Source organism: Miniopterus natalensis, chromosome 17 (assembly GCF_054644295.1).
Source record: "Miniopterus natalensis isolate mMinNat1 chromosome 17, mMinNat1.hap1, whole genome shotgun sequence".
NCBI lineage: Eukaryota > Metazoa > Chordata > Mammalia > Chiroptera > Miniopteridae > Miniopterus > Miniopterus natalensis.
In genome coordinates this window covers 25,339,069-25,354,311 of record NC_142097.1, presented here as the reverse complement: position 1 = coordinate 25,354,311, position 15,243 = coordinate 25,339,069, and the positions used below count along the sequence as shown (strand labels likewise).

The 15,243-nt window shown below is 46.4% G+C and overlaps 1 protein-coding gene and 1 long non-coding RNA gene across 2 annotated transcripts in view; both read left to right on the top strand.

Moving 5' to 3' along the window:
• The window catches only part of LASP1 (LIM and SH3 protein 1), a 39,744-nt gene extending 32,884 nt beyond the window's left edge, over window positions 1-6,860 (top strand). The window contains exons 5-7 of the mRNA XM_016202292.2: window positions 865-1,015; window positions 1,388-1,494; window positions 3,829-6,860. Of these exons, the coding sequence (XP_016057778.1) occupies window positions 865-1,015; window positions 1,388-1,494; window positions 3,829-4,002 (432 nt within the window). The 3' untranslated portion in view covers window positions 4,003-6,860. The remainder of the gene's footprint in view (window positions 1-864; window positions 1,016-1,387; window positions 1,495-3,828) is intronic.
• A 2,784-nt stretch (window positions 6,861-9,644) lies between these two features.
• Window positions 9,645-12,677, top strand: LOC107528974 (uncharacterized). Its single transcript, XR_001602411.2, has 2 exons — window positions 9,645-9,914; window positions 10,507-12,677. It is a non-coding gene; the product is annotated as an uncharacterized LOC107528974 (long non-coding RNA).
• The last annotated feature ends 2,566 nt before the right edge of the window (window positions 12,678-15,243 follow it).

The window sequence follows — 15,243 nt, the reverse complement described above, 5'->3', positions numbered from 1 at the left end:
CGTGTCCCCAAAAGCTGGGGTCCTCAGCAGAGCATTCTTGGGCTCTGGCCTCCACCACTCATGCCTACAAGAGGCAGAATCACCTACTAATGAAAAACGCAGGCTCTGGAATTTGCTTGCTCTTAGGCACCTCACTTTGCTACTCAGTTCCTTAGGTTCCTTCTTGATTGTTAAAGGGGGAACTGTAGCCCAGCCAGTGTGGCTCAATGGTTGAGCATAGACCTATGATCCAGGCAATTGAGGTTTGATTCCCGGTCAGGGCACGTGCCCAGGTTTCGGGCTTGATCCCCAGCAGGGGGTGTGCGGGAGGCAGCTGATCAATGACTCTCTCATCATTGATGTTTCTATCTCCCGCTCCCTCTCACTTCCTCTCTGAAATAAATTAAAACATATTTTTAAAAAGGGGGAGGGGACTGTAATATATCCCCTTGTAGGTGCTGACAACTCAAATGAGTCATGATTTGAAATACCTAGAACAGTGCCTGGCACCTAGTAGGTGCTCAATAAACAGTTGCTACTATTGCTGCTCTTGACCAGGGTGGAAGCAGGGCGGCCCCCAGCCCCTGCCACAGGCACCATTCCCATTTGTCTAGTGCTTTAGTTTACATGGCCCTTTTCCATCGTTATCTCTTTGCATCCTCCAGCTACACCTGGGTTAGACACTGATGTCCCATTGGAAACAGACCCGGCAAGGTTACGTAGCTTGTCCAAGGGCACACAGCTGGTGCACCCCCACGAGAACCTGGCTCCCTCTGCCTGGAGTCCTTGGGGAGCCTTTCGCACCCCGGGATCTTGAATGACAACAGGACAGAGCTTAGGTTGGTTTTCTGTGGGTCCTTTACTCAGTGCTTTCTGCCCCTGCAGATAAAATACCACGAGGAGTTTGAGAAGAGCCGCATGGGCCCCAGCGGGGGGGAGGGCATGGAGCCTGAGCGCCGAGATTCCCAGGACAGCAGCAGCTACCGGAGACCCCAGGAGCAGCAGCAGCCTCACCATATCCCGACCGGCGCCCCAGGTGAGCGTGAAGCCTGTGGGGGCAGAGGACCTGAGGCCAGGCCAGCTACAGGATGGGGAGAAGCCTCATGTACACGCGCACATGTGCACGCACGCACACATACACACCGTCAGGTCCCACCCCCACCAAGGGCCCTGGGGAGGGCCTGTGCTGGGCCCCAGCGTGTTGCGGGGAGAGATACAGCCCCTGCTGTAGAACACGCAACCCCTGGAAGTGTGCACACACTCACATCACCTTTGAGAAGTGGGGGTTGAGTGGGACGGTGGGAGGTGGAAACACATGATACAGGCTTTGGGGAGGAAAGGAGGAGCCCCTGGGAGGGACTGGGTTTCTCAAGACAGTTTTTGAGTCCTGTCTCCTCCCATCTTCCAGTTTACCAGCAGCCTCAGCAGCAGCAGCAGGTGGCCCCATCCTATGGTGGCTACAAGGAGCCTGCAGCCCCAGTCTCCATACAGCGCAGCGCCCCAGGCGGGGGCGGGGTGAGTAGCCCTGGCCCAAGTGGAAAGGTGGAAGGTTGAAGGTTGTAGTTGTGAGGCCTGGGGCAGCCAGAGATGCCTAGGGAAGGACCTAAGTCATAGATTCTTCTTAGAAATCCTGCCCAGCAGGTCTGGCTTTCCCTACCTTTTGACCCCAGTTTCTATGTCCGCAGGTGATAGGGATCTCAGCCTCTAGAGCACAGAGGAAGTGTGGGATAGTGGGCAGAGCCCTGGGCCTGGATTGGGGCCCTGTGCTCCAGCTAGACCCCTCGCCTAGGTTTTCTTACTCCAGCTACCTGGAAGCACACGAAGCACCTTTCTGCTTGGGGCCACCCAGACCTGGGCCCTGCTCTCCACCCTTCATGAGGGTGACCCCCCTCCCCCATGTTCTTCAGATCTCAGCTTGCTCCTGCCTCTGAGAGGCCCTCCCAAACCATCTCATGTCAAGTGGGTCTCCCCTGACATTTTTACCTTAAAATGGTTCTCTGTTTATTGACTTCTGTCTGGTCCTCCACTGGACTTGAAGCTCTGTGCAGGCAGGGCATTGTCCCTTTGGTTCACTTGCGTTGAGCCGGGCACAGAGCGGTCACTTGTCAACTTTGCTGAATGAGCGAACGAGCAAAGTGGGAAGTAAGGTGTTCTTACCGGTCCTTAGAGTTGAAGTTCCTAGTCTGTAAGTCCTGCTACTCATAGGTGTGGCTGAGCCACCCTTGTTGATCTCCTGGTTGAGCTCAGCTCCTCTGTTCTGGGTGCCTAGAAATTCAGAGTAGCTCCTGTAGGAGCAGGAGGACAATACTTAGAGAAATAAAGTAGCTAGTCCTTCACGTACTAAGCGTGTCCTGGATAGGAAGGACGTGGCCCTGAATAAAAGACCACTTCCTTGCCCTCGGAGCTTTCATTTCAGTCTGAGGAGAGCAATAAGTATATACAGCGAAAGGCCAGATAGTGGCACATGCTATGAAGAAAAAGACAGCAGGGTAAGGGGAGAGAGAGCAGCAAAGTCCCCAATAAAGTGAAGAAGTGAGTGGTGCAGAAGTCCGGCAAGTTCAAAGGCCCTGAAGCAGGAATATGCTAAGGAAGTTCAAAGACCAGCAGGAAGGCTAAGGGGACTAGAGAGGGGAAGAGGGTAGGAGATGAGGTTAGATTATGCAGGGACTTACAGGCCACAGGAAGGCCTTTGTGACTGGTGAGCTATGCAGAGTGAGGGATTTGACCTGTGTTTTTTAAAGATTGCTCTAGCCACTGTGTTGAGAAGAGGCAGTAGAAAGTTGGTGGAAACGGGGATGAGTTAGAAGGCTGTTGCAGAATGCAGGTACAGATGGTAGCTACTCAGCCCAAAAGATACAGGTAGAGTTGGTAGAGATGTGAGGGCTGGGACCTCTCATCCCATAGACTTGGGGGCTAATGGAGTAGATTTCTTTTGCTTGGGGAGAAATTTTGAAATTTAGTGCTAAAGAGGCTGGGGGACCTTTGAGGATTTAAAGCCAGGTAGTAACACGATCAAGTTTGCATTTTGGAAAGTTCTCCTGAAATCACAATGGATGAACAGTTGGAGGGGACAGACCAGAAATTGGAAACAGGTCTGAGCAGGGGTCCTGGCAGTGGGGTGGAGCAGTGGATAGGGGAGGTTCCTGAGGGGCACCCAATCCTGGACCCATTGGCACTTGGGCCCCACTGCCAGCCCCCTGGTGATCCTAGGGCCTGGCCTAGGGGACCACAAAGGCTGAGCTGACCCACAGAGATAAGTCAATGTCAAGGGCAATAAAGTCAGAATACGTTAGAATCTTGCCCACCTCCAAGACCACAGTTGTATTTCATGTGCTTTTACCAGACATTTCCTAGAGCTTAAGTATAAAAATTTGGTTGAAGTTGCAGGGTGGAAATCTCTGTGTCACCTGGAGATTTTGCTCTCAAGAATGGGCCTTTGTCCTGAGCTTGGGAATGAAGCCAGACTTAACACAGGTTCAAAAGAAGAAGAAAGACTGGTGCTTATAATAATACAGATAATAGTGTACAGGGCATATCACACTTTGAAACATTAACTGGCATCGTGTCCATGGGACCTTACTGCACTCCTATTGTGAGAGGTGGAGCAGGGCTATTGAAACCTCAGTCCCCGTCTTGTGCCTGCCTCTTAGTAGATGCCAAATACGTTGGCTGCTCTCAGAAAGTGAGACAGAGAGGTTAGAAAATTCAAGGCAGAGCCCAGCCCTTCCCTGTCTCCCAGCTCCCGGCTCACTGCTCCCCAGGCCCTGCTCCAGGGCCCCTACAGTTAGGGAGGCGGGCTGGGGCCCCAGGGGGCTGGGCCCTGGGCTGACTGTGCGCCACCCCCCGCAGAAGCGGTACCGCGCTGTCTACGACTACAGCGCCGCCGACGAGGATGAGGTCTCCTTCCAGGATGGCGACACCATCGTCAACGTGCAGCAGATCGACGATGGCTGGATGTACGGGACCGTGGAGCGCACCGGTGACACGGGGATGCTGCCGGCCAACTACGTGGAGGCCATCTGAGCCCGCTGGGCCCCGCCCCGCCCCATCCTTCAGTGCATTCCACGGCATCGCATCCATCCTGGGCGTGACCTGTCCACCCTTCAGTGTCTCTGTGTTTTTAAATCTGCGACAGCTTGTTTCTTCCCACCCTCCAGCTTCTTCTGCGAACTGAAGCCTTGTTCTGCCACTTTCGCGGGCTCCTTCCTCTGGCAGGTTTTCCCCTTGACCAACCTCCTGGTTTTCTCTCTGGATGGAACAGGTGTGGACTTTTCTGGGGGGGTCCGAGGCCCGTGGGGCTGGCCTGGAATGGGAGGCCCATCGGCGCCCAAGCCTCTGCCTTCTCTCTTTTACGGCCTCCTCAGATACTCCCGCCCACCTTCTCACACCCAAACATTCCAGGGCTGGGGTGACCCCAGACCCCCAGGACTCCCAGGACTCCCAGGGGAGGGGCTCCATACATTCCCGGGAGTGGGGCCCCACCTCCCTGGCCCTGGGATGGACACGGGTGGGGGACTGCCACTGTGTAGGCACTGGTGAGAGGGCTTTGTTCTCAAAGATGGGGCTGCTGGCCCTCTGGTCCCCTCACCCCCCTCTCCCCTTCTCAAAAGACAACGGAGGAGGGTGAAAGTCCCGCTTTGGGGTTCATTCCTCCTCCCCACATGTGTCCTCCTCACACTGTGATTTTCTCTCCTGCCCACACAGACCCGGTGTGGGCTAGGAGCTCCCCAGGAAGCCCGGCTTGGGTGAAGTTCTGGCCTTTCTTACTTTTAGGGACAGCTGCAGGAAGGAAGGGAACAGGGTGTTCTCTCCCGTAGCCTGTTTTTTCCTTCACTCCTACCCCCAACCTCCAGGGACCCTGGCTCGCCTCCTTGGCTGGAAGCCGAGGTCCTGAAAGGTGGGGCAAGAAAGCCTCAGGCCTCTTGGCCTTGGAGGCCCAGCCCCCGCGATCTGGGCTGGGGGGGCCGCTCCTCCCTACTCCTCCTGGGAAGATGCCCTCCCCTCCCCGCCCCCCCCAAGTGCACCGGAACTGTGCAAAGCCACAGGACCCTGTATCTCCAGGACTTAGCGTGTGGGGGAAGGAGTGTGTGTGTCTGTAGGTGTGTCAGCGAGTGTGTGAGCGTGAGAGCGAGCAAAGGGGCAGGGTGTGGCCTGCAGAAGTCTCTGGGCTTGTGTGAAGGTGCACAGAACTGTTTTCCCCTGATATTTTCCTCAAAACCCACAGTGAGGGAGGAGGGTTGGCCCTGCGGGGGAGAAGGTCCTTACGTTTTCTTTGGAATGAAAATTCCTCCTGTCCCCAAGTGGAAGAAGCCTATCTACCCCTCTTGCAGTGTGCTGGGCAGAAGGGGATGATTGAAGATTGGTGGGGGCTGATATAGCCTCCTGGGGTGCGGTACGGGGAAGGCTTCATGCCTCCAGGCTTATTCTCTCCCCCCATCTCTGTCCTGCACTGCCGAGCAGGGGCCAGAGGACCCCGTGTTACCCACACTGTGGGTGCCTTACTCTGGGGGCCCTCCCCCCCAGGCCCCTCCCTTACCTAAAGCCCCCTTGAGGTGTTAGGAGAGGGTCCCAGGGCTACAAAACTGGAAGCACAGACTCCGGGATGAGGAAGGGAAAGATGGTGCTATCTCCAAGTCCCTTCTGTCCCTCGCTGGTGGCTGTGACAACCCTTGCCTGGTGTTACTCATCTCTGGGCTTTCTCCCTGAGTCCGCTCAGGCCCATAGCTGACATCTTCGCATCCTTGTACCCTGCGGTAGTGGCTGCAGGCATAACGAGTCCTCTCTGCCTGTGAGTAAAGTTGGGAATATTTACCCCAAATCAGAGCTGAGGAAATGACTGTTGGGGGGTGGAGCCCCCGCCTGACCAGTCCCTTCCGTGCTTGGCCCCAGCCAGGTGAGGGCAGATGGAGGGCCTCGTACTGGGCGATTTGGGGGATAAGGGAGCAGCATTAGAAACCTTGGGAGAGGTGCTTGTCCGTTCCATTTCCTCTTGATCTCAAAGCACAACATGGATTCTGGGACCAAAGGTCAGAGACCCATCCTGTTGGAGGACCTGCGTTTGGGAGGGTGGTGAGAGGGGAGGAGGGCCTGGGGGAGCAAGAAATAGCTTTTTTACTCAGCTTAATTTTCCTTCCAAAACAAGGCAGGCCAGCCACCGGAATCTTGCTGCCTGGCCCTCTGCTCCTCCCATCCTAAAAATAGGGGACCTTTTTTTATACAACCCAGAGAGAGGAGGGACTTTCCTACTGGTGCTGAGGGACCCAGGGGCTGCTGGGAGTCCTTGTTCTTTCCAGAACCATCCATCCATAGAAGAGCACAGAATCTGAAGGCTGGGTTGGGGCCTTGGTCTTCTCTTAAAATTCACAGAGGTCTTTTAGCCAATATCCCAGGAAAGAACATATATCAAAGCCCGAATGTGAAAATAACGTTAGTGGACCAATAATAAAATACAAGAAGTTCAATGGTTAGAAAAGTGAATTCTCTCAACACTGCTTCCTGTTTTCTTCCTCATGTCCTTCTAGGGAAAACTACTTTATTGCTTAATTTCTGCCTTTTTCCCCCTTCACATTTGCACTTTGGGCCTTTTTTTTTTTTTCTTAATAGCTGGAAAAAAATACCACCTCACAGACCTGTATTTAAAAAGAAACAGAAATGACTATGTGAAATTTGCCTGTCCAAACATTTCATCCGTGTGTGTGTGTGAAACCATCATTCATCTTTTTATACGGGGTGGTTGTCTCTTCTTGGTCTGTTTGGTCCCCTCCCTTGTGGGCTTGTGCTTGGGATCAAATCCTTCTGGCCTGTTATGATTCTGAACGTTTGACTCCGACCACAAGTGAATCTTTCTGGTGACTCAAATAAAAGTCTAATTTTTACCTGTGGACTTAGTTTTCTCTCTGGCTCTGACATGCTGCTGTATGTGTGTGTTCCATCTGTTTGGGGGCATTGGCCTGGCACCCTCCTGGGAGTCCTGCCATTCTTCAGGGAGAGAGACCAGTTTGGAAGCTGTCAGCCTAGAGTGGCAATTTGCCTTGGCACCTACTTCCTCCTTGTTGAGAACTCCCCACCAGTCTGCTCCTGGTTACATCCCCCTGCCCAACTTGGTGACACTGCCAGAAACTTCCAAGTTCCCATATTCTCTTACTGTGTGACTTGCGTCACTATGCACCTGTCTCCCCACTAGCCAGTGTACTTGCAGGGCGAGTGATGGGTCTAATTCACCTTGAACCCCCGGTGCTCGCCCAAGGCCAGGCACAGAGCTGCTCAACAAATATTTGTTGAATTAATGAATGAGCTCCGCTGGCGGGTAGCTTTAGCTCTGCCTGCACATCGTAGGCACATACTTGAGGAATGAAATGACAGAGGGACTAGGACAGTGTGCCGTGGGATAGGACAGGGATGAAGCCATCTGTTAGGTGATCTGACAACCCAAAACAGTATTCACGATGCCTTACAAATGGTCTTTGACACACACATTTTTTAAAAAGTCATTAGCCCTGTGAGAGAAGTAACTACCGTGATGTCCATCTTATAGATGGGGTTCGCTAACGCCCAGAAAGGCAGTGGTTTGGTGGAAGTCACAGCTGGACCGGAGGTCTTAGGACCCCGGGTATGATGCCCACAGCCTCATGTTACCTTGCTAGGGTGGACTGTACCCAGCCCTTTGCAGGTCTCCTTATATCTCCTGTGCTCTGACCAGAAGACCAGGTGGCCTCTCTCCTGTGGGGTTGGGGAGGGGGCAGGGGTAGAGAAGGAATCCAGGCCCTCCTGCCCTGGCTCAGTGCCACCTGTTAGCCTCATGCCCAGCTGTTTGGTGGAGAGGGGCGGTTCCCACTTGGGGCTCAGAATTCAGGCATTCTCTAGCTTCAGGATGACAGCAGGGTGGAAAGGAAAGGGCTCCCCGGAACTGGGCCTGGACGGAGCTTTCCTAATGAAGGGAATGATGGTCATCAGCATGCCAGGCTGAGTCAGCAGGGCTGAGCGGTGCGGGAGTGTCAGAGGCGCCCGAGGCATAATTAAAGATAATATTGACACCTGCTTCTCTGGAGGCGGCTGCCTACTATTTTCCCACTAGAAGGGAATGAGTTGGCAAATCTTGCCTCCTGTGGGCCTGGCCCCTTTTGTCTGAGAGCTGCAGCCCCCTCTCCCCAGGAAGCTTCATTCACCTGAGCAATTTGAGGGAGCAGCCAGCCTGCTTGGGCGGGAATCAGTGCTCTGCTGATGGGAGGAGTTTCTAGACTCCCTTCTAGAAGCGGTTTAAGTTCCTGAGACCTAGCAAGAGGAGGGGGGATACTAACGCTTCACCCCCAGGCCCTTCAAAAGAATTATTTGGGGGTGGAGCCATGGACACTAGGCCTCAGAGATGTCACAGGAACTTTTTAAAATATACATATATTTTAAAATATGTCTTTATTGATTTCAGAGAGAGGAAGCGAGAGGGAGAGAGAGAGAAACATCAGTGATGAGAGTCATTGATAGGCTGCCTCCTGCACGCCCCCTGCTGGGGATAGAGCCTGAAACCGGGGCATCTGCGTAGACCAGGAGCTGAACCTTGATCTCCTGGATCCTAGGTCAATGCTCAACTGCTTGGCCACCCCGGCCAGGCAGGAAATTTTAAAAATTTAATAGGAGATAATAAAGACATAAAAAGGCATAAAAGTAACACAGTACATAACTGAGTACCCACTACCCAGCTTAAAAAAGTAAAACATCAATTTTTTCCTTTCCTTTGCCACTTGAATTTGCATTTCTAGACACTTACTGCGAAGGGATGGGCCTGAGGAGTCCTCAGTGCCCTCTCTGGGTGTAACACCCCGTGTTCTCTGAAGATGATACAAAAGAGAATGAGAATGTGGGTAATGTCCACAAAGAGGCAAGGAATAGAGAAGGGGGAGGGACCGCTGGTGCTTATGCTGGGCACAGAGTGAGCTGAGCCAAATGCCTCGCAGCCTGAGCAGTGCAGGTGGGGCCGAGAGGCATCTCAGACTAAGGCGGGCCAGTCTGGGCGAGAGCACCATTACAGACTCCGGAGCGTGCAAGCTTAGTTTTGAATCTTGGTCTCTGCCATTTCCAGTGAGCCACTGGGCAAGTTCCTGACCATCTCCGAGCCTTGCCTATAAAAGACCTGTAGGGAGGTTGAGTTTCCACCATGTGTGCAATATCTAGCATAGTCTAGAAAGTGTTAGCTCCATCCCAAAGATGCCAGCTGAGACTCGCATGAGACCTTTGTCTCTGTCCCTCCATGAAGGGACCTTCGCAACTTGCCAATGGCCCACCCAACTCCCAAGCATTCCTTTTCTGAGAGAATTTGCTGGGGTTGTGTGAGAAGACAAGGAGGAAGAAAGGCAGTGAGGAGGATTCGTTCCTAAGGGATCTGGATAGAGATCAGATCTCCTCCGGCCATATCAAGCAGACTCCGCTTAGATACAAAGGGGTGGGATTGGGTTCCTGGGGAGAAATCGAGCCTCTTCAGTCCTGCTTGGTCTCAACCCAGCGGTTCCTTGGTTACCCGCTCCGGGGCCTCCTGATTGGTCGGCTGGGGATGGGGAAGGGTGGGGTAAAGTGGCTGCTCCTGGAGCTGCAGCATCCCCGAGTCTCTGGCCCTGGAAGGGGGAGGGGAGAACGAGGGCTGAGCAGTGGAGGGAGGAGGGAGCCATTTCTCTCCACTGACGGCAACCTCCGTGCTCACAGCTCACATTTCCCCGGAATCCAGAGCCGCCTGGGCCAAGGCCTCCATAATGCTGGATATTTTCATCCTGATGTTCTTTGCCATCATAGGCCTGGTCATTCTCTCCTACATTATCTACCTGCTCTAGCGGCCTGCGGCGGCGGCGGGAGCTCGCGGAGGACAGCTCAGGGGCAAGGATGACGCTGACTGGCCCAGCACCCTGCTTGCTGACGCACCGGTGGATTTTTGCTTCTGGTCATTATTCCGGGTATTGATTCAAAAACAAAATGAAAAGCGATCTTGTTTTCCTTTTTTTTTGTTTTTCCTCAAATGCATTGATGTAGCATTTCTCAGACCACTCTGAAAAGAGTAAGAAATGCCAACTTCTTTCTTTGCAACCTAATTTAAAATACGATTTTTAAAAAAAATGAAAAATGAAACCCACAATGTGAAGGATTTTTAGGTAGAATGAGCTGGGAGTGGTGTGCATGGTGGGAGGGACTATAATTTCGTAGTTTTTTTCTTCAAGTTGCCCAAACTCCAAGTTGTCCATTCTTTCCCGGTAATTAAAGGTAAAAACACATCATTATGTGCCAGCAGAGTGGTTTACAATTATGCTTGCATAATTGCATTAATTAGTGACTCATTCTCACTTGAGGATGAGCTAGGAAATGAAATTCACTTAGGAGTGGGGTTTTGGGGGGAAAGATATGCATTCTTTTCCAACTGTGGGGTTTGGCAGAAAGGAGAGAGGAATTCCTATTGCTTTTCTTAGTGCCCAGAGACTAAGACCAGCACTCGGAACGGAAACCTTTGCTGCCGTTCCCATCTGAGCCGTGTTGTTTCTGGGTTTCCCACAGTTCCTGGTCACCAGTCCAGCAAGAGGCCCCTTATCAACACAGCTGTCCTGTCACCCAACAGACCTCTTCCAGAGCCTTCCGGATATGGTTAACCCCTGTCCAGCAAGGCGCTTTTGGAGCTCAGAGGCTGAGGCACTCGGCGGGGACATCAGGAACTCGTGGGCATGGCTGGCAGGTGTGCGCGCGTTTGAGCTATAAATTGAGAAAGAACACAGAGAGCTGAAATGTAGACTCCTTCAAATGATCATGGAGGAATTCTCAAAATTCATTCTGATAGGATAGCCTTTCCTTACGTCTTCCCTTTTCCTCACATGAAGGTGTTCCTTTGTAAGTCCAAGAGCACATGTGTCTCTACCTTGTCCCTTTATCACTCTGTCATTATAGATTGCACAGTCTGGGGTTGTGTGGTTTCCCTTGTTTTTAGTCTCTAGCCAGAAGGAACTTGTCATTCGAGTTTTTAAGATTTAGTTTCCCCACTCCCTACCCTTGTGCTCCAGCTTCTCACGTAAAGAGGGAAACGGTTATATGGTCTTCATTCTTTGTGCTTGGCTGAGTCATAAATTATTGAAACAAGATGGCTATACTTGTTATTTGGAGAAAACCTCTCTCTTACTCCAAAAAATAAATGTTTTTTAAATTGTTAAATGTTCCTTTTCTGGGGAAAAAACCCAAAACCTTTCAACATATTTTCTGTCCAATTAAGGTTAAAGAAACCATATATTTTGAGGTCCAGAGAATACTTGGGCCCCAAATCTGTGGTATCTATTCCTTTGCAAAATCCAACATAATTGTTCTACATTTGATTTTCTAGCTTAAAATAAACAAGAAAGATGAACTTAATAGTTTTTATTCATAGCATTGTGTTAAACTTCCATGTTTTAAAGAGAAATAAAATTGAGGCAGTATAATATAATGCCACAATTAAAACGAAAAACTTGCATTTTAGAATTCTGGCTAAGAAAAAACACTGTTCTAGAAGCTTTATCTTGGCAACAAATTATGTGACCTTCAATAAGTCATTGAACCTTTCAGGGCTTCATTTTATTCTGACAAATGAAAAGGATGGACTAGAAAATTGTCAATGTCCTTTTCCATTTTAAAATTCTACAATTCTAGGATGCATTATCTTTAGAAACTACATCTTTGAGAACAGAAATCCCATGAAAAAAACTCTTAATGGTTATCAGTAGTCTACTTTTCTGCCATTTTATGACGCAAACTCAACTGCAGAACTCTTTTTTGGCACATTGTGATGAGAAAAATGGCTGTTTTTTTTACTCCAAACATGTATCAGTGATACTTTGCCTAAGCTATTTAGGGAATATTAATGAGTACAGTACTACATGGTGGTAGGTAGCAAAAAGAGGTAATCTGACAGGTACCTAATGCAAAAAGTATGGCTCTGAACATTAATACATTCAAGGATGATCTTCAGTTATCTGTGGCGTCCTTGACATGACAGAAAGATTACCCATATTTTCAGTTACTTGTGAAATAATTACATTTTGGAAGAAATTTTGAGTTTGTGCTTATATCCATTCTATATAATATGCCAGTTTATAACAGCATTTTACAGTGTTCATCATTTTGATAATTTTTTTTTAACTTCACATTTAAACTTTTTGTATATTAAAACACTGGAAAACATTAATTATATTCTGTAATAAGGTTCTGCATAAATTTTACAAATCTGCATCACAGGGCACTCATGTCCTATGAAATGGGGATTATACTTGGCCAACATCAATGTAGTAAAAACATTTCTAAATAATTATAGATTACTTAGAAAAAAATTAATGTCGCATAATGCTAAGAATCATTACACTAAGACCTGTTTTCTTGATTAAAAATAAGGGGTTTGTATGAAAGAGTGACGTATTTTATGTCAGAAGAAAGAGGATATATTTTGGGAAACAGTTAAATAATGGAAATAAAAATGTTACTAAGTTAGAATCACCTAAGACTCATTGCTCTGGGTATATGGAACCAAATCCAAACTTTCTGAGTTTGAAACTTAGCATGACATAATTTTTTAGCTTTCAGAAAATTTGTTTGCCTTTAAAAGGTTTAAGATTAGCACTATTCAAACTTCAAAATCCCTTACATGTATCATTTAATTTAAATTACTCAAAAAATAATGGGAATTTCCCTTAATAAAGTACTAAAGAATAGTTGAATTGGAAAATTGTCTTTGTACATTACATGTTTTGCCTTTATCAACCATCAAGTCTTTGTTAAGCCTAGAATGGCCTCTTCTAAGTTAGTTTTGCTCCTGTCTATTGCAAAGTCATATATACAGGGGGAAACAGAAAAAGTCATTGACATAACTTCCTATAAACTCAAACATACTAAGGAAGACATATTCAGAAATAGTTAACAACTTTTTTGTTCTTAGAAAAACACTGTAAGATCTTGTAGTCATGGGAAATTGCAGGTAATACACAATACTTAATTACATGTTTTGTTTTTTGAAACTGGTATTAAACTATAATAATTGTAACATATCTACTTTAGCAGCAAGTAAATATTAATTGGCTGGGAACTTGGTTATCTGAATTAGATAGCAGAATAGTATAGAATACTGTTCTACTTACAGATATTATATAATTTATGAGTTGTTGCTAGTAAATGAAATTATTTAATTTATATACTATAATATTAAGCATAAATATACATATACATAAATATATAGCTAATTGCAACATTATTTTATGTTAAGACATTTTATACTTTGATCATGGTAGAGCTATAATTAACAGCTTAAATAAAAATAAGTTTCTCCACAAGAAATAATTTAAATGAATTATACGTTCAATGACTTGCATAATGACAAACTCTGGACAAGTTAGAAATGTTTCTAATTTTAATTTTATTTTATTAATATAAATAACAAATTAAATAAAAATTAGCAAATATTAAATATTTAAGTATCAAAGACATTTTACCATAAATATAATACTTTAAAATAACAATACATATTTTTCAGTTTTGTGCACCTTGAAGAAAGCAGTGATCTTAGAATACCTACAAGTATATATATATTTTAATTTAAAAGGCTTTTAAGAGTTATACTAAGGTTGCTGTTTTTTTAGTTTTTTTATAAGTCTCTAGTTACTTGAAAAATTTTCTGGAATTATATTTGCTTTCTTGATAAAAAAAAAAAAAAGTATTCTTAGTCCTTTGGCACTTTTTTTTAACCTAGAGAAGACTGTCCAATACAACTATCTTTGAGGTCATCTTTCCTATTCTAGTGATATCTCAATAAACCAAAGAGCCTATGTCCACAGCCTGATTTCTTACAGGTTTCACAGCTACTTGCTAGTGGAATTTTGGTAAAGAACTTATATTGCTAGTAAGGTATCCAATAACATAAAAGGCTTTTGTAGCAGCTTTGTGTTTTTACCCTTCACAATATTTACTGACATAAAAATCTGTAATCATGTAATTCAGTGCTATAAGATGGTTCCTCCAGTTGTACCTTCTGCTGGGCACTTCACACTTGCTCTAATCTCCAAAGGTGAGTAATTATCCTGGCAATAAAATCTTTGTTATTAACAGAACAACTAGAAGCATGAACTAAGTCATCAGAGGACAGGAAAGGTGTGAAATAGGTGCCTCTTGTTCATGCTATGGAGAGCAGCCTTGAACTCTTAAATGCCTGAAAGGCTTCCCAAGTATAGTAATTTACTGCCTCCACTGTGAAAATGATAAAGCTGAGGAGTCAGAAGGGCGTGAGAAGGAATTATCCAAAAAAGTGTTAAGAATAGATGTTTTATGGTTTCATAAGGTACAGAGTATTTGTCACAAGATATAAACTTTAGTTTCTAAGAAAAGTAGCATCATTGGTTTGTTATTAGTACTATTATGGTATTGTGTGTGTGTGTGTGTGTGTTTAGAAACAATAGTAAAGATAAATATAACATGTCATTGAGCTTTTGGGGGCTTGCCTTCTCGTGGAAGTAAAAATCATCCTAAAAATCGAAGTCAAAGGAGACTGAGGAAATCACTATCAAAAGGAAAAAAGAGCTAGAAGCCCAGGTTAATCTTCTAATTCAGAAAAAGGTACAGGATAAATGATTTGACTTGCTAGTAGTGTATGTTGTTATGTTATGACTATTCTAGAGTTAGAAGTGAACAGTGTCCTAATGTTTTTAGGCTATTTATTTTGCACATACTCCTTTTTTGTGGCACTATGATTGCATATACCATCACTTAAACATCAATATTAATGATAATATATGCCTTCGCAAGTTAAGTGCCCACTTTAAAATTTGATATCATACTTTATTCTTAATGACAAATGTATTTAGCAAAAAATTGGACTGCTGGATTGAGGAAATTTTTGTCTATTAATATTGAATGAATAAATTTTCAGTTTACTTGGTAGCAAGATGATATCATTTATCTACTACACCCAAAGAATGAATCAGATTTTCTATGTTCCAAATTTCTGGGGAGAGCGAGATAATCTCACAATTATTGAGAATAATGCAATAATGTGTTTTCAAAAATTTACAGCAGCAGTCATTTCAGTTCAAGTATGTGATGAGATTCAAAATCCAGGTCAAAAATCTTTTAAATTAAACTATTCTCCTTTTGTAGACTTTCTGAAAATAACTGCCGTAGAGACTTGGATAATTCAGGGAACGCAAGGAAACTTCACAATGACAAATGCTTCTCTAAGAGAAAGAAACTTAACACCTATCTAGTAAAATACTGAAAATATTCACTATTTAT